At 42.6% G+C, this 27,969-nt stretch overlaps 2 protein-coding genes across 12 annotated transcripts in view; one reads left to right on the top strand and one right to left on the bottom strand.

Annotated features, from left to right (window-relative positions):
- Nucleotides 1-185, bottom strand: part of DOCK7 (dedicator of cytokinesis 7) — a 94,808-nt gene extending 94,623 nt beyond the window's left edge. For all 9 annotated transcript variants that reach the window (XR_005956472.1, XM_041483604.1, XM_041483603.1 and 6 more), the window contains exon 1: nt 68-185. Coding sequence is in view for 8 of the 9 variants with exons in the window: in XM_041483604.1 (XP_041339538.1) it covers nt 68-105 (38 nt within the window). In the remaining variant the exon portion in view is untranslated. The remainder of the gene's footprint in view (nt 1-67) is intronic.
- Nucleotides 186-7,273: 7,088 nt separating this feature from the next.
- On the top strand, nt 7,274-26,855 carry ATG4C (autophagy related 4C cysteine peptidase). 3 transcript variants are annotated; one of them, XM_041483299.1, is made up of 12 exons: nt 7,274-7,405; nt 7,638-7,726; nt 9,960-10,090; nt 10,891-10,974; nt 11,611-11,844; nt 14,268-14,589; nt 16,477-16,547; nt 17,998-18,134; nt 20,291-20,369; nt 21,033-21,109; nt 23,961-24,080; nt 25,658-26,855. In XM_041483299.1, exons 3-12 carry the CDS (start codon nt 10,015-10,017, stop codon nt 25,826-25,828), a joined length of 1,371 nt encoding a protein of 456 aa, XP_041339233.1. In that variant the 5' UTR covers nt 7,274-7,405; nt 7,638-7,726; nt 9,960-10,014; the 3' UTR covers nt 25,829-26,855. The 3 variants fall into 3 exon arrangements, with proteins under 3 accessions (XP_041339233.1, XP_041339235.1, XP_041339234.1); XM_041483300.1 differs by having other exon boundaries at nt 7,301-7,504; XM_041483301.1 differs by lacking the exons at nt 20,291-20,369; nt 21,033-21,109 and having other exon boundaries at nt 7,286-7,726.
- The last annotated feature ends 1,114 nt before the right edge of the window (nt 26,856-27,969 follow it).

A 27,969-nucleotide genomic window follows, 5' to 3' on the forward strand; every position in this document is an offset into this window, starting at 1 on the left:
CTGTGGCTGAGAGCTGGACGCCCCCCGCGCGGCGCCGCTGCCGCCCCGGCCCGGCCGCCCCCGGTACCTGCTGATCTTCTGGGCGAAGGCGCGGCGCTCGGCCATGGCCGCGCTGCGGGCTCCGCGCTGCCGGCCCGGGCAGCGCTCGGCCGCCGTAATGCTCCGCCGAGCCGCGCACTTGAGCGGCGCAGCTCCCACCCCCGGCGCTCGCCGCGCCCGCCGCCTCCTCCCCTTCCCGCCGGGGGGCCGCTCCTCGCAGATATACGGCGGGGAGTGACCGCCGCCGGCCCCGTCCTGTCCCCATCCGTGCCCCTGTCCCCATCCGTGCCCCTGTGCCCATCCCCGTCCTCTGTCCCCATCCATGCCCTTGTCCCTATTCCCGTCCTCCGTACCCATTCCCATCCCTGTCCTCGTCCCTTCCCCTGTCCCCATCCCTTCCCCTGTCCCCGTCCCTTCCCCTGTCCCCGTCCCTTCCCCTGTCCCCAAGGGTCCTGACCCCCACCCGCCTGGGGCTCCCCTTGCGGTGCCGAGTTGTTCCCGAGTGAGAACAGAGCAGCTGGGGTTGTTCTCGGCACTGATGGGGATCCGCCGGTGGTTTGGGGAAAAGGCTCCTTAGCATCGTTCCCCAGTCCTCAGTCCAAAATTGCTGCCAGACCAACCCTTGGGAGCACCAGAATCCCAGGATCACTGAGGCTGGCAAAGCCCTCCAGGAGCATCGAGTCCAAGCTGTGCCCGATCCCCAATTTGTCACCAGCCCAGAGCACTGAGTGCCACATCCAGTCCTTCCCTGGATATCTCCAGGGGTGGGGACTCCAAACATCCCTGGGCAGCCCCTTCCAATGTCCAATCATCCTCTCCATGAAGAAATTCCTGCAGCTCAAGACCTTGCTGGGTGTCATGGGTCTGCAAGGCATGGCCAGGTCCCTTGGCCAGACAAAACTGGGCTCCCAGTCAATCCTGCCCCATATCATCCCATCTCTTCCTTCAAAAAGGCTAAAAACTGTCCCTAACAATGATTCAGGAGATGGTTGGAAGATTGTACCATCCATTCCCACCAAACATGCCATTACTACCAGGTCTCCAACCACATCATGGTTTGGGGTTGTCTAATGGGAACAGGAGGTGGAAGGTGGGGAGTCATTAACAAAAAAGACTGTTTTGTCACTTCAAGAGAAGACTGAGCCCAGGACACGATCTAGCAGATAACACCAAGTCCCTGCTACCCGACACAGGCTGTGCACTAATCCAAACCAGGGAACTATTAATAGTCACCCAGGAAGTGTCCAAAAGCAGGAGTGTTAATTCCCCCCACTCCATCTGTTTGCGTCGTGTGAAGGTTTCCCTCACATGGAGGACACCAATCCCTCCCCTGGCAGGAGCTGCTGATTTCCAGCTGGGTGTAATTCCTCTGCTCTGCTGGCTGTGTGTGTTCACACAGGCAGTGCCCCAAAATCTGCAAAAACCTCGGTGTGTGAGTGATCCCAGGGGGTTTAATGCAGGCACCAAGTGAATCCCCTGTGGGCGAGGCTGTGCCCCAGGACACAAAGGTGCTGTCATGTGTCACACACGTGCACGCACACACAGATCCTGGGAAGCAAAGACCCATTGTAGGCACTGAGAAAGGGATGTTCTTCTCCAAGGGGGAGGGGAGGAAATATCCCACAGAGGTCTGCCAAGACAAAAGACTCTTGCTCTGGAGCTGCTGCCTGCGTGTAGAATTGCACACCAGAAAAGGGCATCCCACAGTGTGGATGGGATAAGAGATTTACCTCCTTATATCCACAGAAATTGTGGCTGCCCCACCTCTGGAAGTGTCCCAGGCCAGGTTGGACAGGGCTTGGAGCACCCTGGAAGGTGTCCCTGCCCATGGCAGGGGGATGGAACTGGATGAGCATTCCCTTCCAACCCAAAGCAGTTTGGAATTCTAAGACCAAATCCCATATCTGAGTGTGTGTGCCCACAAGAACAGACCAAAACACCAGGAACCACCAGCAACGCTTCCTCTTCCCCCTTTTTTCTCCCCAAAATGGCACCAGTCTGGAGTGGAAGAGGGCAAAATACCCCTGCCTAACCCAAACTCTGAGACCAAAACTGGGAATCCTGCCGTTCTGAAAGGAAAACTCTTCCTGCTGCCAGAGGGTGCAAAGAGCAGCCCAGCCCCAGCAGCCCTGACACACAGGGCACCGAGTATCCAAGGTCCACTGGGGATAACACAACTTTGGGACTTTAGGTTTCATTTGAGACCTTTGGGATTTTAGGTTTCATTTTCCCCTCCTGCCAGTCATTACCACAGAGAAAGGACCTTGGTTAGGTCTGGGCACTACTTGCTGAGTTTTGATGTCACCTTTGCTTTTCCTTGACTTTTTCTGTGGCTGAGAGCTGGACCAGAGGAGCTCCAGCCATCTCATCTGGATATAAAATGCACCTCTATCAATACAGATATTATATAAACTATATATATAATATCAATATTGTATTCATTGATAATATATATATATATATATATCTCAATAACATGTATAATATATTATTATACTATTGCCCTCACATCAGGAGGGCATTGCTTTGCAGAGAAATAGGTTTTCTCCATATAGTTGGGTTAAATATGAGCAAAATCCCTAAATTAATAGTCAACACCCAGTGAATTTCAGAAAAACAGATTCCTCATGACTTTTCAGATAGTGACCAGCAAAAGTCTACAAAGTCTGTGGGTTGAAATAGTAAGAATTCACTAACATTGGTAGAAATGTACATGTGACCTTGCAAAAAAACCCCAAGACCTTCTGTAGATTGACCCTAAATTTTGCAGTGCATGCAGCATTAACCAAGAGAAGTCAAGGAAAAAGTGAAGAAATAAGAGAGGAAAAAAAAAATTTAGTCTTTGACCATTATAAATCCAATACTGCCAAATAAAAAAATCATGGTAACAACATGGGGGGATTGATGTGGTGATGTCAGGGTGTTATTTTGGGTACTAAGGTGAGGGTTGCCTCTCACAGGCACAGTCACAATCCTTCTGCCTCCTGTTTTGTCATCCTAGAAGTGAATTAACTGAAGGAAATGCTTGGTCTGAAGAAACAAACAGGCTTTGCAAAGAGGACAATGTGACCACCAGAGAAACCTGTTACATGGAATTACAGTCTGCAAAAAAATTACTTCTTTAGGAACTAGCAGATCACTCTGATTCAGAAACAACAGTTGTGTGGCCAGTTTTCCTGCAGCAAAGATGGAACCATTTTCTTCTAAAAGAGGGGGAAATTGTATGTGATTCATGATGTACTGAAAATGTTACACTGTTTATTTTGCACAGTTTTTTGTGCCCATGTATTGTCCTCAAGGGTGTCTGGTATCTCAGAGTGAGGGTGAAGACAAATCAAGAGTGGAGGTGCTATGTACATGCAATTAATACCTCCAGCCAGCCCAAGTTAATTTTAATTAGTGTTTGAATAGAGGCTGCATAGTAACCAAGTTAAAACCTGGAACTTCACCAGCATTATGAGGATAGTGAATAGCTACTCCTCTTGAACACACTGTAATTCTTCACCATGTTTTAGGAAGCAAAGCAGGAACCTGGCTTGTTCCACGCTGGATTCCAACAGAAGAACACATCAGCCTTTGGGAAACATCCCTGCCTCCAAAAAGGAGTCCTGGACACAGGACTCTGATCCACTCTCACACTGAAAAGGGGAGAATGAAGCAGCACTTAATCAATTCTCCAGGGTACCTGTCCATGAACCATCTACATCCTTTAAAACATGAGACTAAAGTGATCTTCTTATAATTGAGACTGATTTTTACTGGGCTATAATCAAATTTGGTAAGTGCACCCTACCAACACAGATGTAACTCCCAGAGCCTGACAGAAGTAATCTTACAAGATTAGGTTCTGCACAGGAAAAATCCCTTTGGATCACAGCCAGAAAACATTTGGACAAAAGTGAACTGATCCTTGCCTTGCCTGTTAGCAGATTATTTCCTGAGCCCAGGGCTTCCTCGTTCTTCTGACGTAAACTTCCTCAGGGCAAAGGCAGGGAAAACATTTTCCACGGAAAACATCCAGAGTAATTCCATAAACAAAGCTGTAAATAGGGATTGCAAATGCAGGGAGCCACCTCCTGGCAGCACCCGGGAAGGGCCAAACCCCTGCCTCTCCTGGCCAAGGTTTAAATGTGAAGAGCTACACGCGTGTCACAAACGGCACAAACACCATCTCCTCTGGACAGCTCTGGCAAGAGAGAATGTGCTGCTGTTCTCAGGCTGCCCAGTACCCGAATTGTGCTGGAGAAACCAGATTTAAGGAGGGAGGACTCTCCAAATCCTGCACTGCATCCATGACATCCCTGTTATTTCCTTTACAGACCCACAGGACTGTACCAGCCTTTCCAGAGCCTTCTTCACATGGTGGTGTCTGATGGCAGCTTCACTTCTGCTTTACTGTCTCCTGGCACATTTATTTTAGGATTTCTTCACTTCAAAAGGTGGGTTCAAGAAATTAAATCTTCCCAGAGAAGGACTCAAAGTCTTCCCAAGTGAGATTCCATTAATTCTTTCCATTAATTCCTGCTCATGTTTATCATTTTTGTAGTTTATGTTTCCACCCTGAGCACAGCTCTCAAACTTTCCCAGTTCAACACTCTATAAATTGCATTAATGTGTTATTTCCTCTTGCATAATTAGGATCTTACATTAAGAGTAGCCTGGGCACAGATTCTTCCAAGTATCCTACTGAAGCCTCCTCCTCCTTACCCTACTCCTGGGACAGAGAAAGGAAATCTGGATTTGGAGGGACTGAGGGGTACCAGCAGAAGTTTGCTGGCTAATTTGGGGGAGAACCCAAATCACATCAGAGCAATCCAGCTCCTGCTGCCCCTTTCACCCTCACTGCTGCTTGAGAGGATGCACAAATTCACACAGTCTGAATTCCCATGTTTTCCCCTTTTCCTTTTCCACGGTCTCTTTTTACCTGAGCAGCTACTCCCACAAAAACTGGAGTTATTTAACATCTCTGAGGCTCTGCAAACTTGAATTCTGAGGAGTTTCAAACTTTCCAGAGGGAAACAGACCACAGATGGCTTATTTCCCTAGGAAATGGAACTAAAAATAAACGAGGAAAATTCCCTTCTCTCCAGCTACTTGACCTAAGGTCTGCTCTCCTCAGGCAACAATGTTTGGGAAAGCACATTTGGCCAAATGTTTAATGAGCTTTTCTAAATATATTGCAGATTACTGATGATGGAACAGTGGCAGGAACAGGAGCAGAAGCTTCATTCCCCACTGCCCAGTGTTCTCTTACCATTCTGCAGTGTTTGGAGGATAAATGTTGTGTATCTCCACAAATCAGAGTATCTCCTCTAATTTTTCATCTTTCCATTGCCACTTGGTGTTACCCACCTTATTTACCTATCAAAAAAATTAAGAAGAGACAAATTATATTTTCCAGGAACACAGATTTTCAAAATCTCTTTATGACATCCAAATGGAGCTCAGAGATGGTTTTGTGTCACAAAAACGTTGAAAGTGTGAACTCTGTGACATTTGTTATAAGTTTGTTGGACTTGGTTCCCTCCCACTCCCTCTGCAAACCTTTCATACAGAAACAGGAATTGGTGGATGTGAAGAAAACTCTCTCTTTTACAGACAATTATTTATGGTTGCCTGAGTGATTATTTGGCAATCAAAGCTTTGTTTTGTGTGGGGAAAAAAAAGCAGAAAATAACTACCTTCCCTCTCATAACCTGCCTGCCCAGGGGATTTACAGTGTATATCCAGGTGTGGCACATCAATTCAGGGCATGGTTATTAAATTTGAGAGCAGGAAGGGGAAGAGCCATTTCCTCTGATCAGCTGGATAATTCCTTGTACATTTAGGCAGATCCAAGCCCTGTCAGCTCCTCAGCTCTCCACCTTCCAGCCCCTACACAGACAGACAAGAACATCCATCTCTGTCTCAGGGAATAAAAGCAAAGATAAAACTTTAAACAACTATAATTCCTAGAACAGATCATGAAATTCTGGAGGCAGCAGACCTCTTTCTTTCTGCACTGTCACAGTTTAATGAGTTTGTGCAAACAGCAACAGGGTTTTTATTTTTAAATCTTTTTTTCTTTATCTTGGGAGCAAAGGGCAAGCAGGGAGCTGAAAGGCAGGGAAGGATTAGAAAGGTGATCTGCTACATCCCCACTTCAGGCCAACAGCAGACTTTTGGAACAAGGTGTAGTCTGCACATTAAAACCTACAATCCTCTTTACTGATCTACCCTCCTATGTGAAATATATCCATGAGGCTGCAGGGAAAAAAAAAAAAACCACCAAGAAATACACAAAGCATCTATTGTTGGCATTTGCACTGCAGCTAAATGTTAGATCATGTGCTGATTATAAAAAATTAAGCTCAGCCTGATCATCTGTGACCAGCAGAAGGCAGTAAAATCACAAAATGGAAAAAAAAAAATAAAACCCCACATGACTTTGCTTCATGAAGCCAAAATTGGGCTGGTGAGTACCAGGGAAGGCAGGAATATTAGGATCTTAGGATGTTGAGCACTAATGCCAGTTCCAGACAGCTGAGAAATTCAACTCAATCCTCCACAAATCCTGCACTTTTTTTTTTTTTTAAGCTTGGCTCTCGATACAGCCAATGAGTATTTTTAAGCAGCTTAAGACAAACAGATTAATGAAGAACCTACTTTACAAAACACTTTTAAAAAAACCTAAAAAACTCCTCAGGCCAGTGAGAGGAGATGCAGTGGTTTTGATGGGACTTTTAGAGAGGAAATAAAGGAGAGCACACTCAGCTGGGTATTTAGGCTGGAAACTGAAATCCTTCAGGGACTTTGGAGATATGGGAAGCATTTTGCTGTGGAGGAATCAAAAAACACGGAATTAAAAACCAAAACTAACTAAAAGCCCACAAAAAACCCAATAAAACACCCAAAAAAACAAAACCACGTAAACCAAAAAAGGAAACCACACAGAAAAACCCACAGGAAAAACCCCAACCCCAAAAAAAAAAAAAAAAAAAAAAAAAAAGAAAAAAAAAAAAGAAAAAACCAGGCCCCTCCCAAAAAAACCCGAGCAAAGAGAGAAGCGCTGTTAAAGGCCAGCCGCAGACCCCGCGCAGGGCTGGGATTTCGCTTCCAGCTGCGGCCCAGCCCGGCCCCGCCGCCTCCCTTCCTCTTCCTCCCTCCTTCCCTCCTCTTCCTCCCTCCCGCCTCCCAGCCGCTCTCCCTCCGGACTACACTTCCCATCGTGCCTTGCGCTCACACTGCCGCTCTCCGCGCCGCGCCCCCGCCGCGGCGCCCGCCGGGAGTTGTAGTTCGCGCGCCGCTGCGCCGCGGCCGGAGCAGCGCCGGGAGGCCGCGCGCTGCCTGGGCGGCCTCGGGCATGGCGGAGGCGGCTCCGTGAGGGGTGAGCGGCGGGCGGCGGCGGCGGGACGGGCTCTCCTAGGCGGCGGCTCGGGCGCGGCCGTGTCCTGTGGGGCCGGGAGCCGCCGAGCCCTTTCCCGCGGTGCGTGTGGGCTCCTGCTCGGCTGCTGCGCTCGAAGCGTTCCGTCCTTGCTGCAGGACTGAGGAATAATCTGCTTTTCTTTCCGAGCCGCCTTCCAAGTATCGTTTCTAACTGCCCTCGAATGTGTTTGCAGCGCCTCAGAAATGACCTCCGGCCGCTGCTCGCCGTCCTTCCGTGTGGCTGCCACTGACTGTCGCCGCTGCCGCTCCGGGCTCCTTCAAGGTATTAATGAAACCAAAGAAGTCTTAGTTAATAAGAGATCATTTACCTTGTAATTACCCCATTGAGGCTTCATTCATCCTTCCCGCTGCGGTCTTACGGGCAGCTCGCGTTGCTTTTCTGCCGTTTATGCAAACAAATGCTGTTTTGGGGGTTTTGGGGTGTTTTTCCATCGCTCCCGGCGTGGATCCCCTCGGGGGGCTCAGGGGTCGAGGTTCAGTTCCAGCCGTGTCCTGTGCTCCCTGAGGGAACATCATCCTCGTGATGTGCATCTGAACAACTTCAGAGATCAGGCAACTTCGGGATAAAGCCATTCGGTTTGGTAATTTGATATTCAAGCCCGTTGGCTTCAGTATTCCTGGGACCTTCTCCTGGTGCTGTTCCATTGATGTCGGTGGAACTCTTACTGGAATTCTTACTGATGCTTTCTTGCACTGATGGCAAGAACTTGTGTTTTCCCCGTGGAAAAATTATACCTGCTTTGTGTTAGCATTCTTGGAAGCCCTTTTTGCATCTTTAGCATAATGTCAGAGGAGAAATGTACCGGGAGGAAAGATAAATGTGCTGTGGTGACCATCATCTTTGAAAAGAAAATTAGCTTCTTTCTCATTTACATAATTTTGTCTTCAGGCCCCTTCAGAACTGTAGAGTTTGTTTCATTTGTAATTTCAGCCAGAGGAAGCTTTTCTAGGAATTGGTTTTTAAGGCAATCAGTGGTGTCTGGATAAATGGTTGTTGCTGATGGATCATGTGAGGGAAGACAGGAGCAAACACACCTCCTGAAAAAGTTCATTTTGCCACTTTGCTGTCTGCAGCTGGTGATACAGTCAGGCTTTCCTTTTTTTTCCTAAAGAAAAAAGAGGGGGGAAAAGGCAGGAAGTTAAAACCCACCTTGAACTTCTTCCTTTTCTTCCTCCCCCAGCTTAACACAAAGCTAATCTACAGCAGGGATGTAGACACTTGTTATTTTCACTAGGAAAACCTTAGCCTTCCCTCATGTTTGTGAGTTGGCATTGCTTCTTCTTCTGTCAAAAAGCAGATTTTTATGAGAGAATAGTGGGAAAATGCTAGGGGTGGTTTGGGCAGCAGATTGCAGATCCCCAAAAAGTGGATCTGAGTGAGTACCCTCAGGCTCAGATGTTGCTGCCACCCTGACATCTTCACCCTCTCCTTAATTACACTCTCACTGATTGGGTTTGCTTAAAAGTCATTCCCAGTGGAGAGAAGTGACCCAGTTAAATCTTTGTCCTGCTTTTGATCCCAGTTCTGTGGAGAATAGCACATGGAAAGGTAAATACAGTTCTAGATACTCCTTTTAAAGCAAGGAGTTTTTTTCCTGGCTCAAATTTATTAATTAAATGAGGAAGTTCACTGTTGCTCATGTCAGCTGGTGCTGTCAGAACTTAGATAAAAATTCTGTGAAGGCTGCAGTGATGTCCCACTGTTGATCATCTTTTGATGTCCCACAAGAGCTGCTGTTGAAGCAGCAGCTCTTAATTTTTCATCTCTCTGTGCAAGGGTTTGGGCCACCAAACACCATCAAGAAACTTTGTGTGTCAGGTATTTCAAGGTGGACCCACTGACACAATGCTCATGGTGAAGGAAGTTCTGGTAATTAACAGCAAACTTCCTGTTACAAATGGGGCAGCTGGACTGTGGAGGGGATTCTGTCCCATTTCCCCAGATTTCTTAGAAACAGGGTTAAAGGCATTACCAATTAGCTGTTTATTTATTACCAATTATTATTCAGGTTTCTTTCAAGGTGAAATCTGTCTTATCTTGCAGTGCAGAAAGAGCCTGTAAAGATGCATTTCCTTGGAAAATTTATCAGGAGTTTTTACAAAATTAGCCTGCACTGTGGTGGATTCTAACACAAAAAGTGCTTTTTGTTTTCTCTTCAGCAGAAAAGAGCAGCATCTTTGCTGTTTATTGGGCTGCATCTCAGCTCTCCACCTGACTGCTGATAAAATGAGTGTGCTCGTGTGCCAGCACAGGTTTTGTGCTCTGGAGCAGTTCGTGGTACAAGGCAGAGCTGCTGGAGAACATTATCTTTTATTTAGCTTTGTGTAGTGCTTTTATTGGTGTATATTTGGAATTAAATTATTTTATTACTTATTCATGGGACAGGGGATTGCCTGGTGGTGGAAGGCTCTGTGAGTTTATTGCTGTTTCTGGCCGTGTTGGGCTTAAGTGCCTGAGTGGGGGATGCTGAGTGTTTATATTTTGGTTTTTGCAGCAGCAGAACTGAAAGCCTCACAAGACAGCGATGGCTTTTTCTCTGGAATTTGAATATGGAGGCCACGGGGACAGATGAAGTAGAAAAGATCAAATCAAAGTTTATGTCTGCATGGCACAACATGAAATACAGTAAGTGGAGCACAGTGTGGTGAGATGTGTCCTCATTAAAAGGAATGGAGTGTTTCTTGTTGACATGAATGCAGTCATAACTAATTAATACTACAGATGCAATATGGCCCTTGTAACAATTTTTTCTTTGATGTTATAAATTAGCCCCACTAAAAAACCTCCTTAGCTTTTCATTTTTTCAAATAAATCTGGCATAATTTCATTTTAAATTGCTTCTTTTGGAAACAGTGAATGTATTCTGTAAATTAATCTAGATTTGCATAGGCTTTTAAACAGGGATACTATGGAATCATCTGCACAAAGATATATTTTGTTTATAAATGTATTTTTATGAAAAAAAATAAGATAGTGTGTGAGATACAAACTCCACTGAAGAATCTACCCTTGAGTAACATTTTTCCACAGCTGAACATCAGTAATTTGTTTATGAGCAACCAGATTTTCAAGTGTGCCCTTTACTAATCTGTCCTTGATTTTTCTGCTTTCCCTTTAGGCCTGAGGTTGCTCAGATTTACCACCAGATTTTTGATAAACTTTATTAATCATAGCTGAGTTTTGGAGATGTCTGACAAGATGAAAAGATTTTTTTTTTCTGCTTTCTTTAAGGCTGTCACATGGTTGAAAGGGAATAATAGCCATTGCACCTTTTATGGGATTTTTTAATGAGACCAAAACCCAATATCAATGCTTATTTTTTTTATTCCCCTTTCAGGGGTTGCTTTTGGCTTAACCAGATGCTGTTAGCATTTCCTTTTGGAAAGTTCAGTCACAAATTTGTGTTTGTTTTGCATCTGTTTTAGGCTGGGTGTTGAAAACAAAAACTTACTTCAGTAGGAACTCTCCAGTCTTTCTGCTGGGAAAATGTTACCACTTCAAAACTGAGGGTGAGTACAGAGCTCTTCACTCATTCCAGTCTTCCTCAGCAGGAATAAGGTATTTTTAATAGTCTAGAAAGACTGGCATTAACAATTACCAAATCCAAAATGTAAATATAAAAAGCTTAGAAAATACTCATTTAAATGTCCACCTCTAATGCAACCCATCCCAACCTGCTTTATTCAGATTTTACACCAAAACCTTGTGCTTTCTGTAAAAATTTGTGTTGTAATTTGCACTTCATTTGCTATCAAGTGGAGATTTCCTCTCTAAAAGCTCCTGATGGAAGTAGTGACAAGGCCTGATCTGGGTCACTGCACCAACACCTTTGTTATCACTTTCCAGTGTGCAGTTTTTTAAGTCTCCCTCTTTATTTGACCATTCACAGTTGGGTGAATTAAGCATTTACTTGCAGGTCAGTGGTTCCACTGGCACAGTGGTGTCTGCGTGGTTCTTCTCATTTTTCCTTTTTTTTTTAACATTTCTGTTACATTTGCCTTCCAATTTTCCTTTGTTGTACTTGAGGCAATCGTGAATTTTTGTAAATTTGCTTTTCTACTAAATTTGATGTTTGTTATTCGCTTTCTAATAACAGAAGTGCCATAACAAATTAATTAGAGCTTAAACTGTGCTTTGCCTTGCAGAATCCGGGGAGCTCTCTACAGATGGGTCCAATTTTGACAAAATCAGCACTGAGATTTCGGGGAACGTCGAGGAGTTCCGCAAAGATTTCATTTCTAGGATCTGGCTGACCTACAGAGAGGAATTCCCTCAGATCAAGGGCTCTGCTTTAACCACAGACTGTGGCTGGGGCTGCACGCTCAGAACGGGGCAGATGCTGCTGGCTCAGGGGCTGATGCTCCATTTCCTTGGGAGAGGTGAGTTAGCAGAGAAGGTCTGTGTTTGCATGAGCACAGGCATTCTGTAGAGACCAAAATGGCCTTTTTTTATCCCAAATCTGAAGGGCCGGCTGGTTTTGTTTGTGGGCTCCTCACTCCTGTTGGAATTGTGCCATTGCACACAGACTGGGCTGTTCTGTCCTTCCATTTCTGAGAACCAAAGTGTGCCAAAGCAAACTTCTGTGGAGTTCCCAATATCCAAGTGTGAGTTAATACATCACAAAAGTGTGATCCTCCTATCTGGGTGTCCTGACCCATGCACCTGCCCAGTCCTCTGGAAATTTGATTGTTTCTTGAACTCCAGATGTAGGAGTGAGTTCCCCAGCCCATAGCTGTGGGCTATGGCAGAAGTGATGTTCTTTTATCAGTTCTAAAGTTGTCCATTATTGAATTTCTTCTGCTGTTAATACATTGAGTTCCTAGAAGGTTTTTAATCTAACTTCAATACATCATTCTCTGTGTGGAAATGTTCACTGTATCATTCCTTCCCTTCCCCCCATGTACTTAGAGAGGAACTTCCCTTTTTTCCTTACCACTGTCTGTCTCAAAGTCCTCCCTCAGTCACAGCCAGCTGAAGCTTCAGGAGCTCTGGGACACTTTCTGCTGTCATGGGCTGAGTGTCCATGTCCTCCTCATTCTTCCAGGCTGAGCCATGTCCTGCAGAGAGGTATTTTAGGTTGGCAGAGTTAAACACCTTTTCTTTCCATCCCATTCCCAGTCCCTTTCATAACAATCATCCATTGCTTCAGAATGAGCCAAGGCACAGGCCTGAGGCCGCCCGGGGGGGTTGAGAGAACACAGGGCATTGTTTCCTCAGCCATGTGTGGGCTCTCAGGAACACTTCAGCAGAAGATCCTTCTGAAAGCCTGTTTTGATCACACTTTGCCCTGGCAGTGCAGCTCTGATGGAAGCTGGGAGCAAGGTCCCAGCCCAGCTGCAACACAAAGTCTCCATTTCTGGCAGCGTCAGGACTGAGCTGTGGGATTGGCTCGGTGAATGTGCCTTTGGCTGTAGATATTTAACTCAGAAAACATTCATTATCTCTTTCAACTGACTGCACATATCAAAAAGTGTGTAAGTACTTCTGCTGAGAACACAAATCCCTTAAATATCGCTCCTCTTATACATACATTTAAAAGAGATTCAAGACCTGCCCAGAAGACTCCCTGTGAGCAGGAGTGTGTAATGGCTCATTTGGAAGTAACCCCAAACAAAAAAGCCTCAGGTTTCTATCTTTAAAATCCATGGTTCCAAAGAATTCCTTGTGTGTCCCCTTTGTATCCTAATTTGGAAGATGATGGGGTCATTCCAGAGTGCTCTTGTTCCTGGGGCAATTCATACCCACAGAAAGATGGGGTAGAGATGGTCTTCCTGGGCTGCTTTGCTCCTCACTTGGTCTTCTGACAGCTGGTGAATTATCTTTTGAAAAGCTTTTTATGAGGTTTGGGCAGCTTTGGAAACATATTTAGATGTTTACAGGAAGTTTTTCATGGCTGTTTACTCTTTTCCCAGGGATGTTTTCGTTCTCGTTTAATGGTGTTGTTTCTGTTAGGAAGCAAAACTTGCCTGAAGTTTCTAGCTGAGATATTTACACTTCCACTGCCATGTGGAATGTTCCAGATATTGCTGAATGTTGTTGTGAAGGAGTTTTGATTTTAAATTTGAAGTTTTACTTTGAAATGCCTGTGCTTCAGACACCGGCTGGAGTGTGAAGCTGAGGGCCCAGATCAGCAGGGCCTGTGAGGATGTTCCACTGAACTGGCTGTGTTGGGAGTACTTGCTGGAACTGGGGGAGAATTCCAGGCATCTTCCTGGGCCTGCTGAGCCCCATTCTGTAGGAGGAATGCTGTGTGGGATGCATCATCCATAGGGAAACCATCAGCTAGAAAAGCAGACTGAAGACACTGAATGATATTTAAACAAGTTTGCCTTGTAATCTAAAGGAGTTAATGAATTTAGTGAATAAAAAAGCCCTGCCTGCCTGTTTTTCTGCTGATCTCCTTTGCCATTTTGCCAGGAAGAAATGTTTGCTTTTACATCAATAATTCCTCAGGTCTGCCTGGTTTTTTAATAACTGAAAAATAAGAAGAATTAAGAGTTTTTAAAACCTGTTGTTTGACACAGGTAAAAGGTTTTTGGATAGTATTGAAGTAACATTCATGTATTTAATATGTGAGGGAGTTCTAACCTGTAATCAGGTGTATCTTGTTTATTCAGCTGACAGGGATGGTCAACAGAAAATCAAAGCAAATCCTGCTCTTCTAGAATTCTTTGTTCACCTATTAACAGCCACATGTAAAACACAGACAATCGCTTTAATGAGCGTGGGGGACAAAGGGAAGTGCTTTGCTAATTATGCCAGTTATGCAGTGTTAATATGGATTTTGCCTTTCCTGCTGCAGCCTGGGTGTGGCCAGAAGCCCTGGACATGGACAGCTGTGACTCGGAGTCCTGGACCAGCAGCACCGTGAGGAAGCTCACGGCCTCCTTCGAGGCGTCGCTCACGGCCGAGAGGGACCCCAGGGTCCTGGCCCGGCCCCCCGCCAGCAGGGACTGGGATGTCACCCAGAGGAGGAATGAGGTTTATCACAGGAAAATCATCTCCTGGTTTGGTGACTCCCCCCTGGCAGCCTTTGGGCTGCACCAGCTGATAGAGTATGGGAAGAAGTCCGGGAAGATGGCGGGGGATTGGTACGGGCCCGCCGTGGTCGCACACATTTTGAGGTAAAACGCCTTCAGTTCTCTGCTCCTTTCCTTTGGCACAGCACAGAGAAGCATTTCTGAGTGTCCTGAGATTGCTTCAGCCTAATTGAGCAGCAAACTGTTCATTATTGGCTTTGTAAAACACCCATATCAGGAGCAGTTTCAGAGCTTTATCATAGGCAGGAAGGGAAATAGCAGCAGGTGCAGGAATGAATGCTGAGCTTTTGTCAATCCTATTTCAGGAAAAAACACAACATTCCTGTTTTCTTGTAGAATCCCAAGTATCTCTCCCAAACCCTTTTAAGTAGAGCTGCATTTAGTGAAATGTTCTAAAAACTAACCACTCTTTCAACCTTGGAACATGCATAACATTAGAGATTTTTTTTTTTTTATACTGTAACCTGGGGGCTGTAATGTACTGATAGTGTAATGAAATGTCAGAGCTAAAATTGATGTTTTCAGCATTTCTTTGCACACATCAAATTCTTGTGAAACTGTAAATGTATGGGACTATTAATATTATAATTATATCCCAGTAAAAGTAAAGGGTCTGTGACATTCAGCGTGGTTAAAAAAAAAGTCGAAAGTCAAATTTCTCCATACTGTGAGCCTTGATACCCAATTCTTTGAATGTTTTGGGGGGTTTTTTTGTAGTTTTACATGTTTATTTTTTTAGTGGATTCCAGTTTACTTATAAACTGAATCACTAATAAATCATTTAAGCAGCAGAAGGCAAAGTTAATGCATTTATATATTTATATATATATGTAAAAATAGAAGCATTTGATATTTAATGTAAATGTTATGTTCATCTGAAGTGCAGCTGTACTGAAATAATCAAGTGTGTATCCATGCAGATGCAAACAGGGATGTAGGAGTTTAGCATTTTTAATGTTTGATTCTACTTTTTTTTCTCATGATGGAAGCAGTCAGAATTTTTTGCTTGCTTTAATAAATTAAATTATTTGTGTCCCTAATGGGAGCAGGGGGTTTGGTGCAGAATTACACTCACCACAACCCCAGGGGTGATTTCCAGCCCTGCAGAGGTTTCCTTTCCTGGATCTTTGTCTCTTGCAGCAGCACTAACAATGTACAGCTCCCTGATAACTTGGGAATGACTGCATTAAACCACTCCTCAAAATAGAGTGGGGAATAAAGGGATAGTGACCATTTAATGCAGGTGTGTGCTTGAAATCAAAGGTAAATCCTGGATTTTGAACAGTTCCCTTTCTTTGCAATTGTTGTCCCTGATAAATGACCATGGTTCTGACTATCAGCATGGATTTTATTTTACTTTTTAGATCTGCTACTCTTAGTCTTTTGAGGGTAGTCTAATATTGTAATTATCTTTTTGAAAGTTGTGGTGAGGCTTTATTTCCAGGTGCTAATTTGTGTCTTGTTATATGAACTGAGGTCAAATAAAGAGATTTAATGAGTTGAAAATAATATTTTTGTCAGCAAACTTAGCCTTTATCATCAATATACATGACAGAAAACAGTTATAAACAGAAAGAAATAAAGTAATGAATATGAATTTCATTGGAAGTTATTGTGGGATTTGGGGCCTGGTTTTGTTTCATTGTTTCTTCTAAATAGCCAGACATTGTCATCTTGGCTTGGGAGAAACGTGGTGCCAAGACATCCATGGAAGATACAGGCTGGATCTTGGTTATTTCTTATTTCAGTGTTTAAAAACAAATAAAAAATCCCACCCCACCACCTGTGTTTATCAGGAAGGGAAGATGTCTTGAATTATACAAAATAATCCCTATAAAAACCCAAACAATCAAAAAACTCCTATGACAAACAAAATCAACCTGTTTCTAAAAAAAGAAAATAGTTTGTTTGTTTATTGTTATTTTTTTTTTAAATGAATGGTAAGTTAAATAGTTTTGTGTTTGTATTTAGAAAAGCTGTTGAAGAAGCAAGAGACCCTGAGCTGCAAGGAGTAACAGTCTACGTTGCCCAGGATTGTACAGGTAACTGTGATTTTGTAGATTTTTGCAAACATTTTAAGTGCTTTTTATGCTTTTCAGTTAGCACTTAACAATAGAGCTTTAAAGGGAAAAAAATCCCAATGAGGTGGATCCACAAAACTGAGATTATGTAGACAAAGGGGCTCTTGATATGTGCAGATTGTTCATTGCTGGTTTGGTATTTTATAGTGGAATTCCAAATCTGCAAATCAATTATTGCCTCTTTTCCTTTTACATGTAGATGTTACTGTTAGTTGGAAGCTTTCAAGTTTTAATTATTCCTTTCAGAAGTTTATATGCAGCAATAAATATTGGCTTTCTGCTGACCTACCCCTTCTGCATTTCCTTGGCATTGCAATTCAGCAGCAGCAATTCCCACTCCACAAAATATTGCTGGGAGTGAGGAGGCTCAGCACTGGTTCTGAGTCACCTGGGTGTTGAGTTTTTTTTTTTTTTCCTTTGTTAAGTTTGGGATTAAATGTGTGAGATGGTTTGTTTGGATTTAGATGTTTATTAGTTCTTATTTATATTACAGTCTTATAAATTGTGAGTTCTATAGTACTTCAACAATTTAAAAAATGAGTTTTATCTCTGTTTTTATAAGGTTTTTTAAGGATAAACTGTCTAATCAAGAAATGATACTTAAATTATTTTTACTTTTAAGTTAATAACTAATTACCCATACCTTGTAATGTGGACTGTTTTTTATCTAATTAATTACACAATATTACTTAAACTTATGAAGAAGAAGGACTAGTCACTGTTCTAAAAGCTCTATCTTGCTGTATATATATATATATATATATATATATATATATATATATATTGCTGTATTCTAAAACTTTAAGTTTTTCACCATGTGGTATTACATACTTCTATTTAAACCACATACATATAATTCTAGTTCTGTATAAACTGTCTAATCAAGAAATGATACTTAAATTATTTTTACTTTTAAGTTAATAACTAATTACCCATACCTTGTAATGTGGACTGTTTTTTATCTAATTAATTACACAATATTACTTAAACTTATGAAGAAGAAGGACTAGTCACTGTTCTAAAAGCTCTATCTTGCTATATATATATATATATATATATATATATATATATATATATATATATTGCTATATTCTAAAACTTTAAGTTTTTCACCATGTGGTATTACATACTTCTATTTAAACCACATACATATAATTCTAGTTCTGTAATTCAATTTTGGAAGCCTTCTCCATGGCTTTAGGTTAAATGCAGTGTTCTCTTGGGATCTGCCAGCACAGAAAGTCTGAAATTCTCAGCATCCAGGGCTCCCACACCTGGGCTGTGTTTTGGGAGGACAGCAAGGTTTGGAGGGGCTGCAGTTTTAGTTTGTCACACTGTGATGCCACGTTGGAGGTGTGTGTCTAAAACCTGGAGGTTCTGTTTGAAATCTGAATATTTCTGTGTGTCTCAGTCTACAGCTCGGATGTTATTGACAGGCAGTGCTCTCTTGTGGATTCTGGGAAAGCAGGCACAAAAGCTGTAATTATATTGGTTCCTGTGAGACTCGGTGGAGAGAGAACAAACACAGACTACCTGGAGTTTGTAAAGGTATGAAATGAGAGTTCAATCATTTTTCAAAGAGTAGCACAAGGGGATATGAAAAGCAGCTTCACGAGGGTGATTCTCCCCATTAAACGTGTGGTGGGGATTTTACACTTGAAGGTTGTAAAGTTTGACTTTACAGATTTGAAATTTCCCTATTACAAGATCAGACATAATTGCAGAGCACATGATGTCCCTTGGTAAAGCAGTGATAACTGTCCTGCTCCTCCAGCAGCCACCTGAAAAGACATTAATGCAGTGCCTCAAATTACAAATGGTAATTTAATCTAGCAGGACTCTAATAGCATATGTAACTAAGGATCAGGCAGCATTTTAAAATATAAATACACTCCATTCCTTGCTCTGTGTCTTACTTTCTTAAATAAGAAAATGGTTCAAATGGTTTTAAGTTGTTGCCTGTCTGTTCTTCCCATTTTCTTTTGTCTCTTTGTTCCCATGGAATTATTTGATATTTTTATTCACTCCTTGAATTGTTTTTTCCCTGTCTGGATGAATGTTTGTGAGGATGGTGGTGCAGGAGTAGCAAGCAGTTACCACAATAAAAATGAGCTGGAAAAAAGGCAAACTGAAGGGGAAGGCAGAGGGGGAAAGGTCTGTGCTGTGGTTTTGTCAGCAGAGGTTCTGCAGATACCTGAGGATGTGCTGTAATCCTGCCTCTTGCTCCTCTTAGGAAAGGGCTTGTTCTCTTAGCCCTGCTGCTTTTATTTCATTTTCCATGCTCCTCTTTAAGTTTTGGGTTCATTTTTAATTTACCCCAATGTAGGAGCACAGACAAAGGCTGAGAATCTGTAACATGATTTATTTTGGGTCTGTCTCTTCACTGTAACATTTCAGGAAAACATTTCGATTTTTACTGGTGAAGACCTTTAAGTTATGAATTTAAATTGTTACTAAAATTTTCCCTGATTATTTTCCTTGCATTTTTAGACAGTTGGTTTGGGAAAGTTTCAGTTTTTAGCTGGCTGCACTGAGTGATTCCTGCTGCTCCCTTGCCAGGGCTGTTGCAGCCTGATGGAGGCTGAGATAAGAGGGCTCTCAATTGCCTGAATCAGTCACTCCAGTGTCTGCCCTGACTGTTCCCAAGAAGTGACCACATTTCTTGGAGTCTGGCTTTAAGTTAAAAGTGCAGATTTTAGAACGTAGCACAAGAGGTAATTTCTACAAAGGGTTTTATATTTATGGGTGAAAATTGATAAATTTTTTATAATTCACTTTTACAAGAAGCTTGCCATAGATTAAACAGTTATCCATTACTCTGAGCAGCTTTGCTCTCCCTTTGCTCTGCCCTCCTTGGCTCTTGGAGCCTTTGCCTCTGATCTGCCTGAATGTTCTGTGATGCTCAGAGCATTTGCTAAGGAAACCTTCTCATTTATATTTTAAAGAAGTTTTCTAAGGAAACCTTCTTGTTCGTATTTTAAATAAGCATCAATTCCTTAACCTGTGTAAACCATGCTGGATTTGACTCTGTAGCATCTCAGAGAAGGTTTTTAAGTGACTTTATCCTTGTCTAAGCAGGGAAGATTTTCTCCTGAGAAGCCTTGGTGTTAGTAGTCTGACAATATCAATCTTTTTGTTGAAAGAAAAATTCCCTTCTTACACTTGGTAATGTCCTCTTCCCAGAAGGTTCTGGTTCCTCTGCCCCCTAGACCTCCTGGGATGTTTATGGTGCCTGGCTGTTGTGTGTTTCTCTCTCCTGCCTGGATGTGGGGCAGCTGGTTTTGGAGCTGGACCTTGTAATTAATTCCTCTTAACTTCAGCTGGCATTTCTGCCCAGGATGTAAAAGCTGATGCTCTGGCCAGGCTTGTCCACTTGAGTGCAAAAGGAAGAGAGTCCCCAGGGGCACAGGATGTAAATGTGTGTGAAAGCTGGAAATCTCAATACTTTGGGATATTTGGACTAAGGAGTTGGTGCTCATGATATTTTGTCTGCTCCCCAAAAACATGTGTGGCTATCTCATGGGAAGGGAGGATTTTCTCTGGAATATCTGCTGGTGTGGTTTCATTTGGTCAAGCCCCAGGAAGTCATGGAGTCAATCTTTGAAAAAAAAAACAAAACCATTTGCCTAAAAGGGCAAAAAGCAAATATTTTAATTCAGTTTAATACTTTGGTTAATCTTAATGATTCCCTGTTCTTGTTGTAGGGAATTTTAAGCCTGGAGTACTGTGTTGGCATCATTGGTGGCAGACCAAAGCAATCCTATTACTTTGCTGGATTCCAAGGTTAGTGTTTGAATGTGTTAGGTCTCCTCAGTATTTTTTTCTCTCAGAGTAGGAAGTTAATACTGAAGCAGTGGGAAATAGCGTGATTAAAATAGTAAAATGAGTACCTTATTAATTCATCACATCTCCCCAAGTCCAGCCATTTGTCATTTACCCCACGGAGTAATTGGATTCTGTAAAATGTACATTTAATTTCCCTTGTTGCATAAACAAGGCATAATTTATCTGTTTCACCAAACTTGAGGAGCATTTGCTGTTCCTGCCTGGCAGTTCTTATTTAGGTATTTACTCTCTCCTGCTTTAAGTGGTGTTAGTTGATGCCTAAATGACAAGCAATATATTCTTGCTGTCAGGATGAAGCAGGGCGATACATTTTTCATATGCAAACTCCAGAATATAATTGTGTGTTTGTAAAAGTAATTTTATCACCAAAAATTAAATGACAGTTTCATCACTTTATAAAAATTCTGCTTATACAAGCATATTTGATTATGCAAAAGTTAATCTGTCCTGCAAAAACCTATGCTTCAGTCAATGAGTATCAGCCTGGCAAGCAGTTACTCACTGGCTTTTTTTCCAGCTGTTCTGCATAGAAATTGGATTGTAAGCAGTGTAATAATAAGGTGTTTTTTGAATTACTTGTCTTCTGTTTTGTCCTTGCAGATGACAGTTTGATTTACATGGATCCTCATTACTGCCAATCTTTTGTAGATGTCAGCATAAAGGATTTCCCTCTTGAGGTACTATGGATATAGAGCTGGCACTGTTTTCTTCCCATATGAATCAAACACTAATTATTTAGAGCTGTTCTAGCTAGCTGCAGCTTTATGGTTTTACAGTTACATGTTATTTATCAATGTCCTGCCCTTCTTTATAGGCCTATAATCAACAAAAATGACCAGAGGTTAAATCTCAATATGGAGGTTTAATTTTTACTTCATTAATCTTCATCTGTTTTCTTTTTAATGATCATAAAATCTCCAAAATAGATGATCACTTCATTTAAGTGATTTTCCATCAAAAAAAAAAAAATAGATTATATTTGTGGATCTTAAACCTGTTTTGATTTGGGCTTGATAGTTTCTCTTTCTGGTCTTTTTTTTTTTTTTTTAATTCAAATTGCAAGCAACATCAGGGAGAATTCCTGTGGTATTCAATAGTAGGAGCCTGGAAATAGAGGGAGCTAAAGTAGGTGATTAGAGAGCTGAATTTACAGCTACCCTGGGAAAACATTGTCAGCTGCAAGGAAGTGCTCAGTGGCCTCAGCACTCACAGTCACATCTCAGGGCCATCCACACAAACTCTCCTTGCTCTTGTGCCCGACTTCAGGTGAACTTCCAGCAGCTCTTGGCTCAGCCTGAGGGGGCATCCACAGCCAGGGCAGCAGCAGCTGCTCCAGAACAGAGCTGGAGCAAAATCCCATATTCATATATATTCATATTCATTCTATTCATATATAAATAAAAAATCTCAAAGGACCTGCACAGGCCTGGTGTCAAGTCCTTAAAGCAAACACTTGATGTTTTTCATTATTTATGCTTAACAAAATGCTTGAGTTAGCATGTTACATAATACAGAAGTGGAAGATTCTCTAGGAAATGAGAAGGTTCTGAATGAAGCAAAAGAACACAGAGCAAAATGGGTCAGCAGATATCCCAGGCAGGAAGTTTGGCTGTGTTTAGAGATGCCTTTAGGTTTGCCCTGTTGAGATGTTTGGAGAAGAGCTGGTGGGTGCCAGCTCTGCCTGGGATGATCACCCAGCTCCTTCCCCTTTATCCTCACAACTGTGTTTTGCTCCAGTGCCCCTGAAGATTTTACAGTTTGGGAAAAAGCACAAAAGGTGGGAAGAGCACAGAGCAGCAGAGCTGAAGTGAATTCCTTAAGGTCCTGCTGTGGCCAAGCTACAAAAACACATCTTTTGAGTTCTGTTCCTATGTCTCAGCTTCAAAGTTGTGCTGCAGACTGGCATTAATCTGAATTTCTAAATAATACCAAGGTTTTAAGCTATGTTTGGAAGGTATGCAAGCTGCCAGCTTGGCTTGATCTCATCCTAATGCTTTCCTGCAGACGGAAAATAGATTGCAATTTAATGCTTGCTGCATTTAATAGTATTATATCTTTGTCCAGAAATGTCAAAAGTAAACAGAAATTGCTTTCTTAGTGTGGATAGTTGCTTGTTAGATTTATCTGTAGGGAGTATTTTCAAAATTGACAAATTGTCCAGAATAAGTTGGAAATCAATCCACCATGTATTGGCTTCCAGCATCCATTTGTTTGGAGGAATGGGAAAAAAAAATCCTTTCCACTTCTCTTTGTTGTGCAGTGATTTGTGCAGCATTAAACCTCCTGCACAACTGTAGGGACAGGGTTGCTGCTGCAATGGGATGTGGAAGGCAGGATTTGATTTTTTAAAAATTTTTCTAAATGCATTTGATGACTCAGGAATTAATGTTAAAAATACAATTGCTGTTTATAAAAAAGGAACGGTGAGGAGAAAAAGCAGTGACTAAAATCAATCTTGCAGAAATAGCCCAAATCATCTTGGTGGATATTTTTTAGCAGAGGTTTTCCAGAAATACCTCTCGGGTTTGTAATCACCAGGAAAGAACAATATATTTTATTATGTAAAACTGCTGCAGGGATGGTTACACTCGGATTTGGGAACCAGTGCTGTCTTCTGTGGATTGATTTTTGTGATTAGCAAAAAAAGGGATTTAATAGAGGGAGGATGATGGGTCATCCTCTATGTTAGAGGCAGAGTGGAGGGGACTGGCTCCCTCTGAGAGCAAGTGAGGAAATAATTGCAGTTATTGGACAAAGAGCTTCACCACCACTGCAGTTCCTGTAATAAATAACCACAGAATCAGGGTAGATGGGATATACTTATTTTTTCCCTCATAAACTGCGTGAGGAGCGTGGGGAAGGGGGTTTTGTGTTTGTTTTCTCTTACAGCAGGGCTGCTGAAAGTATCAGCTCACAGCACTGGCGGGGCAGCATCTGTCAGGGAAAGAGATTTCATGTGAGGAAAAACCCATTTGTAAAGCAGGGCATGTTTGGTTTTTCCCTACTTGTGGATCATTGTAATATGGTTTTGCTTTTGTGTGTTTTGTGGGTTTTTGAACCCATTTCATTTACTGAAGGAAAATGCATGAGGTTGGTTTATTCCATTATGTCTCTTTTATGGAGGCTGGGGGAGGGAAGGGGCACTGGGCAGTGGTAGTAAAGCAGTAAGATAGTGCAAAAGCTGTTACAAATTCAATTTGCAGAAGAGCATTCACCTTCTCTGCCTTGGGAATATTCATAAAGTATTGCTGGGAGCAGCAGAGCTGTGACAGATTCCAAACTAACCTGGTGTGTGGGGAAGTTTGGGAATGCAGCCTGAACAGCAGGAGGTTTTACACCGCTGGGGAAGGGTGGAATCACTTGGATATTTGGGGGGGTGGGAGAAATCACTTCCAAAGTGTGTGCTGGGGGTTAATTCAGGGGATTGGATGTTTTAAAGCTGTTGTGGGGGGACAGAAGTAAATACATGGATCTGTGCCATTCCCAATTGTAACCGTGTTTTGCGTTTTTTCGTTGGGAAACTTGCAGTCATTCCACTGTCCTTCTCCCAAAAAGATGTCCTTCAAAAAAATGGACCCGAGCTGCACGATAGGGTTTTACTGTAGGACCGTGCAGGACTTTGAGAAGGCTTCTGAAGAAATCACCAAGGTGGGTGCTGCAGTCCCCAGATCCACCCCTCAGCCAGAGCGGGGTGTGGGCACGAGAGGAGAATCAGCTTCACCCTTCTCAGCAGACCTGATTCTTTGTGGCACTTGTCGCTGCTTTTCCCGTGGTCAGAAGCGCAGCTCGGTGTTAATCCCGGCGGCTTTTCCCGGAGCGAGGCCGGGCAGAGCCCGCTGGGCTGCGGGAGCGGGGCTGGCGCCGGGCGGGCCCACGAGGTGGCACTCGTGAAGTGGCGATGTCCCCTCCAGCCCTGCCGAGCGGGGCCCGGGGGAGGCTGCGGAGGTGCTGGGGAGCAGCAGGGATCGGGGGAAGGGAAGTGTTGGAGCAAACCCAGATTGTTCATTATTTCTCCCTAGCACAAGGGGCTTTTCCTGGTGGGAAGCGCAGGGCTCTGGTTTGAGCTCCACGGAGCAGGGGCCAGCCAGCAAATCTGTCTGACCCCGTCCTTCCCCTGGAAAAACTGCTTGGGATTCATTTAGGTCCCACTGGAATCAAGTTTTTTTCTCCTTAGTTAGTCCAGTATGTGAGGGTATGAAATGCAGCATCGTCAGTGTGTTCTGTGTGCTGCTCTGTGTTTGGTGGGTTCAGAAAATGCTCTGTGAAAAGGATGCAGCAGCAGATGGGCTCAATGTTAATATTCCAACCACAGCAGTTACCACAGCAGCACAAGGAATTAATGTTTGTCCAGCACTTGGAATGTCATGAGAAGTGGTATTAGTACTGCAGCCAAAAAAGCATTTTTTTAAACTTAATGCTGATTATAATAAATAGATACTGATTGATGCTGAAGTTGTTTCTTTGATTCTTACCCAGAGAGGTAGAAAATAGATTTAATGAAATAGAAGTTCCTAAGCAGTAGATCCATGGAAAGTTTAAATAGTGAATTTTCTATTCTTCCATGTTTTCCTGTTCTGTCACATAGAATGTTGTAACATGGTAAAAAAAAAAAAAAATCTCATTACAAAATCAGTTCCACCAGAAGTTATCTTTTTCCTATTTTGTTCTTTGAAGTTTGGGATTAAGTACAGTTTTTTCCTGAACACAGTTTGTGAAAATACTCTTGACTGATCCAAGTGTTGGAGTTATTATCCTGGTATTTTAGATAGAAGCTCTTATTTACATTGGTGAATGTGTTTGAACTTCTAATAAAAACACTGAATATTGCACCTGCTGATTCTACAGTAAAAATCCCCCCAGGATGCTCAGTAGCTGCAGAATTCACACCTGGGCTTGAGGAGACCCTTATGGCCATTAACTATTTTGTAGGGGGTTTTATCTTCTGTCTTTTATCCTTTTATCTTTCTCTTTGTTGCACTGAGTCTGACAGCACATACAGGTGATCTGTGTGCTCAGAAACAGGGATAGACAGGAAATTAGCAGCTACCTGAGAAATGAAAGTAAATATCTCAGGAGGAAATGTTTAGATTGTGCAATGCTTTTGTCTAATGAGATAATGAAAATAATGCATTTTTTACTTGGCAGTCATCATCAGGTGAATATCTGTGCTTGCTGTATTTCTTCATTTCCAAGTAATGTTTTATCTGGTTTGTTTTACATTATAGATGCTGAAATCTTCATCCAAGGAGAAATATCCCCTGTTTACTTTTGTCAAGGGTCATTCTAGAGACTATGACTTTACTTCCAGTCCACTCCATGAAGAAAATGACCTTTTCTCCGAGGATGAGAAGAAAAGACTGAAGAGATTTAGTACAGAGGAGTTTGTCTTGCTTTAAGGACATTTTACACAAGAGCATCGGCAGCTGTCCAGGAGAACACTTGCCTTTTAACTATAAAAAATGTACCTGAATTCCTCCCCCAAAAAGGCAAGCCTGTACTGAAATTGGTCTATTTTCATAAAGATGATAATGTTTTATATGTTAAAGTCTTTAAGATGTCAGTTACTAATGTATGTGCTAATTATTTTTGCTCACTGCTGGCTGGAGGAGTGTCTGTGTCTTGTGGTAGTGAAGGGAGATGCTTTGCTCAGAGCCTGCAAAGCCTGGCCAGTCCCTAAATGCCACCTGTGCCCTCCTGTGCTGCCATTCCAGGCCACTCCTGAGCAGGGCTGCCAGGTGGGGCTGCCTTTGCCAGGGATGCACATCCAGGGGTGAGGAGACCACGTTGTTCCTGTCTGCAGCACAGCTGGAGTTGTTCCCGTGGGAAGGGGACAAGTCCCATCTGTGCGGCCCCACCAGTTCTGCTGCCACCCTGCCACCATCCAGAGCAGCTCCTGCTGGAAAGGTGAGGTTGATGGATCAGGAGTCTCTGTCACTGGCAGTCCTGCCATAATTATATAGGCTGAATTGGGAGTTAAGATACTATTTAGCAGTATGACTTTCTAATGGTTTCTCATTAAGCTTGCTTTGGAGCCTTAATATGAGGAGTGAAGATAAAGTATTACCTTTCCCCACAATTTTTAAAGGTTATACTATTAATATTAACTGCAACCAATCAAAGCAGCTGGAGACAATTATTAGAAGAGAGCAGTGTTTGTTTCCTGTTTCAGCTACCATAATGGTGAGGCTTCTCCTGCCAGAGCAGCTTTTAAATCAAAGCAAAGGGGGGTGGATGTAGGAAATTCTGGGCTGTGATGATTTTTTGTTTTGATACGTGTTGTTACTGTACAAATGATTACTTGGTGATGTGTGTTCTCAGATTGCAAACAAATGTACAGAAATAGTTTCATGTTTTAACAAAGTAAATACAATATTTAAAAAACCATATTAACGCTGCTTGGGAAATAAAAGAGGTATGAAAACATGAAGTGCATGTGCCTTTTATATTAATATTAGATCCTCTAACAGTGAATATAATCCTGCATCTAAACCAATATTGTAAGGGGTGAATACTCTGTTTATTTGCAATAAAGGCAGATTTTATTGTTGTGTTGTAAACCAAATGTTACCTGGTCTAAGTGCTGCTCAGGCACAGAGGCACAAGTGTTGCTGATCCAAATAATAAGCATCATGTTTGTTCATTAAAGCACCTTTTACTTTTATGAGCAAGAAGTGACTAATGGATAAATTTCAGGCAGAACTAGACCAGGTCTGTGTCTGTGGCAGGGCTGGAGAGTGCATTTGCATGTGTTAATTAATATTCAAAAAAGGCAAAATGTTCATTTGTTTTCAAGAGAAAAAACTCCACACGTTATTTGTCTAAATCAGTAACCTCTGCACTGCTGCATCCTTCTAATATTTGGCATAATATGACTTTTTACTAACAGGTATGTGAGGATGTTTGGCTTGATCTTCATATTTTTCATTAATAGCCCAGAAGAGGGAGTAAACAACATATTTATGGAATTTAGATGTCAAAATGAGGAGAATTGTGGATGTCAGAGCTAGAAGAGAGAAGAAGGAGAAGATTGCTGGTGAGTGGAGCACGAGGAGATGCAGCTTGAGCAAGGGCCTCAGGGTGGTTCCTTTGGGTGGCAGTGGACAGGAAATCAGACACCAAGTTGTGCTTGGTGCTTGAATTTTCCTTCTTCCACAACTCCACCACCTGAATTCAGGTACCTTCAGAAAATGCCACGTGCACAGACCCACCTAAGCCTGTTGTGTCTGCAGAAAGGAGCTGCTCCTCCAAAGGCCTTTGGTTCAGAATTCTTGGAATGGAAATGCTCACAAGGAATTACAAGAGCTGTAGCACAGAAATATTAAAAAGGAAATGTGGGTCTGTCATTCCAACAGCAAACTTCCCTAGAAGGATGGAACGGTTTCTCTTCTCTCAGTCTTTTTCCACCTGGATAAAAAATGTAGTGGCTGAAACATCTTTGAACTCATTAAATAGTGAAAGTTTTTCCCTTTCTAACTGAGGGAAAGAAAAGTAGCAGTGCTAGAACAGCACTGGGTTGGGGTCCTTTAATTTGTAGCAA

The sequence above is a fragment of the Pyrgilauda ruficollis genome, unplaced genomic scaffold, assembly GCF_017590135.1.
Source record: "Pyrgilauda ruficollis isolate IOZ18807 unplaced genomic scaffold, ASM1759013v1 scaffold6, whole genome shotgun sequence".
Lineage (NCBI taxonomy): Eukaryota > Metazoa > Chordata > Aves > Passeriformes > Passeridae > Pyrgilauda > Pyrgilauda ruficollis.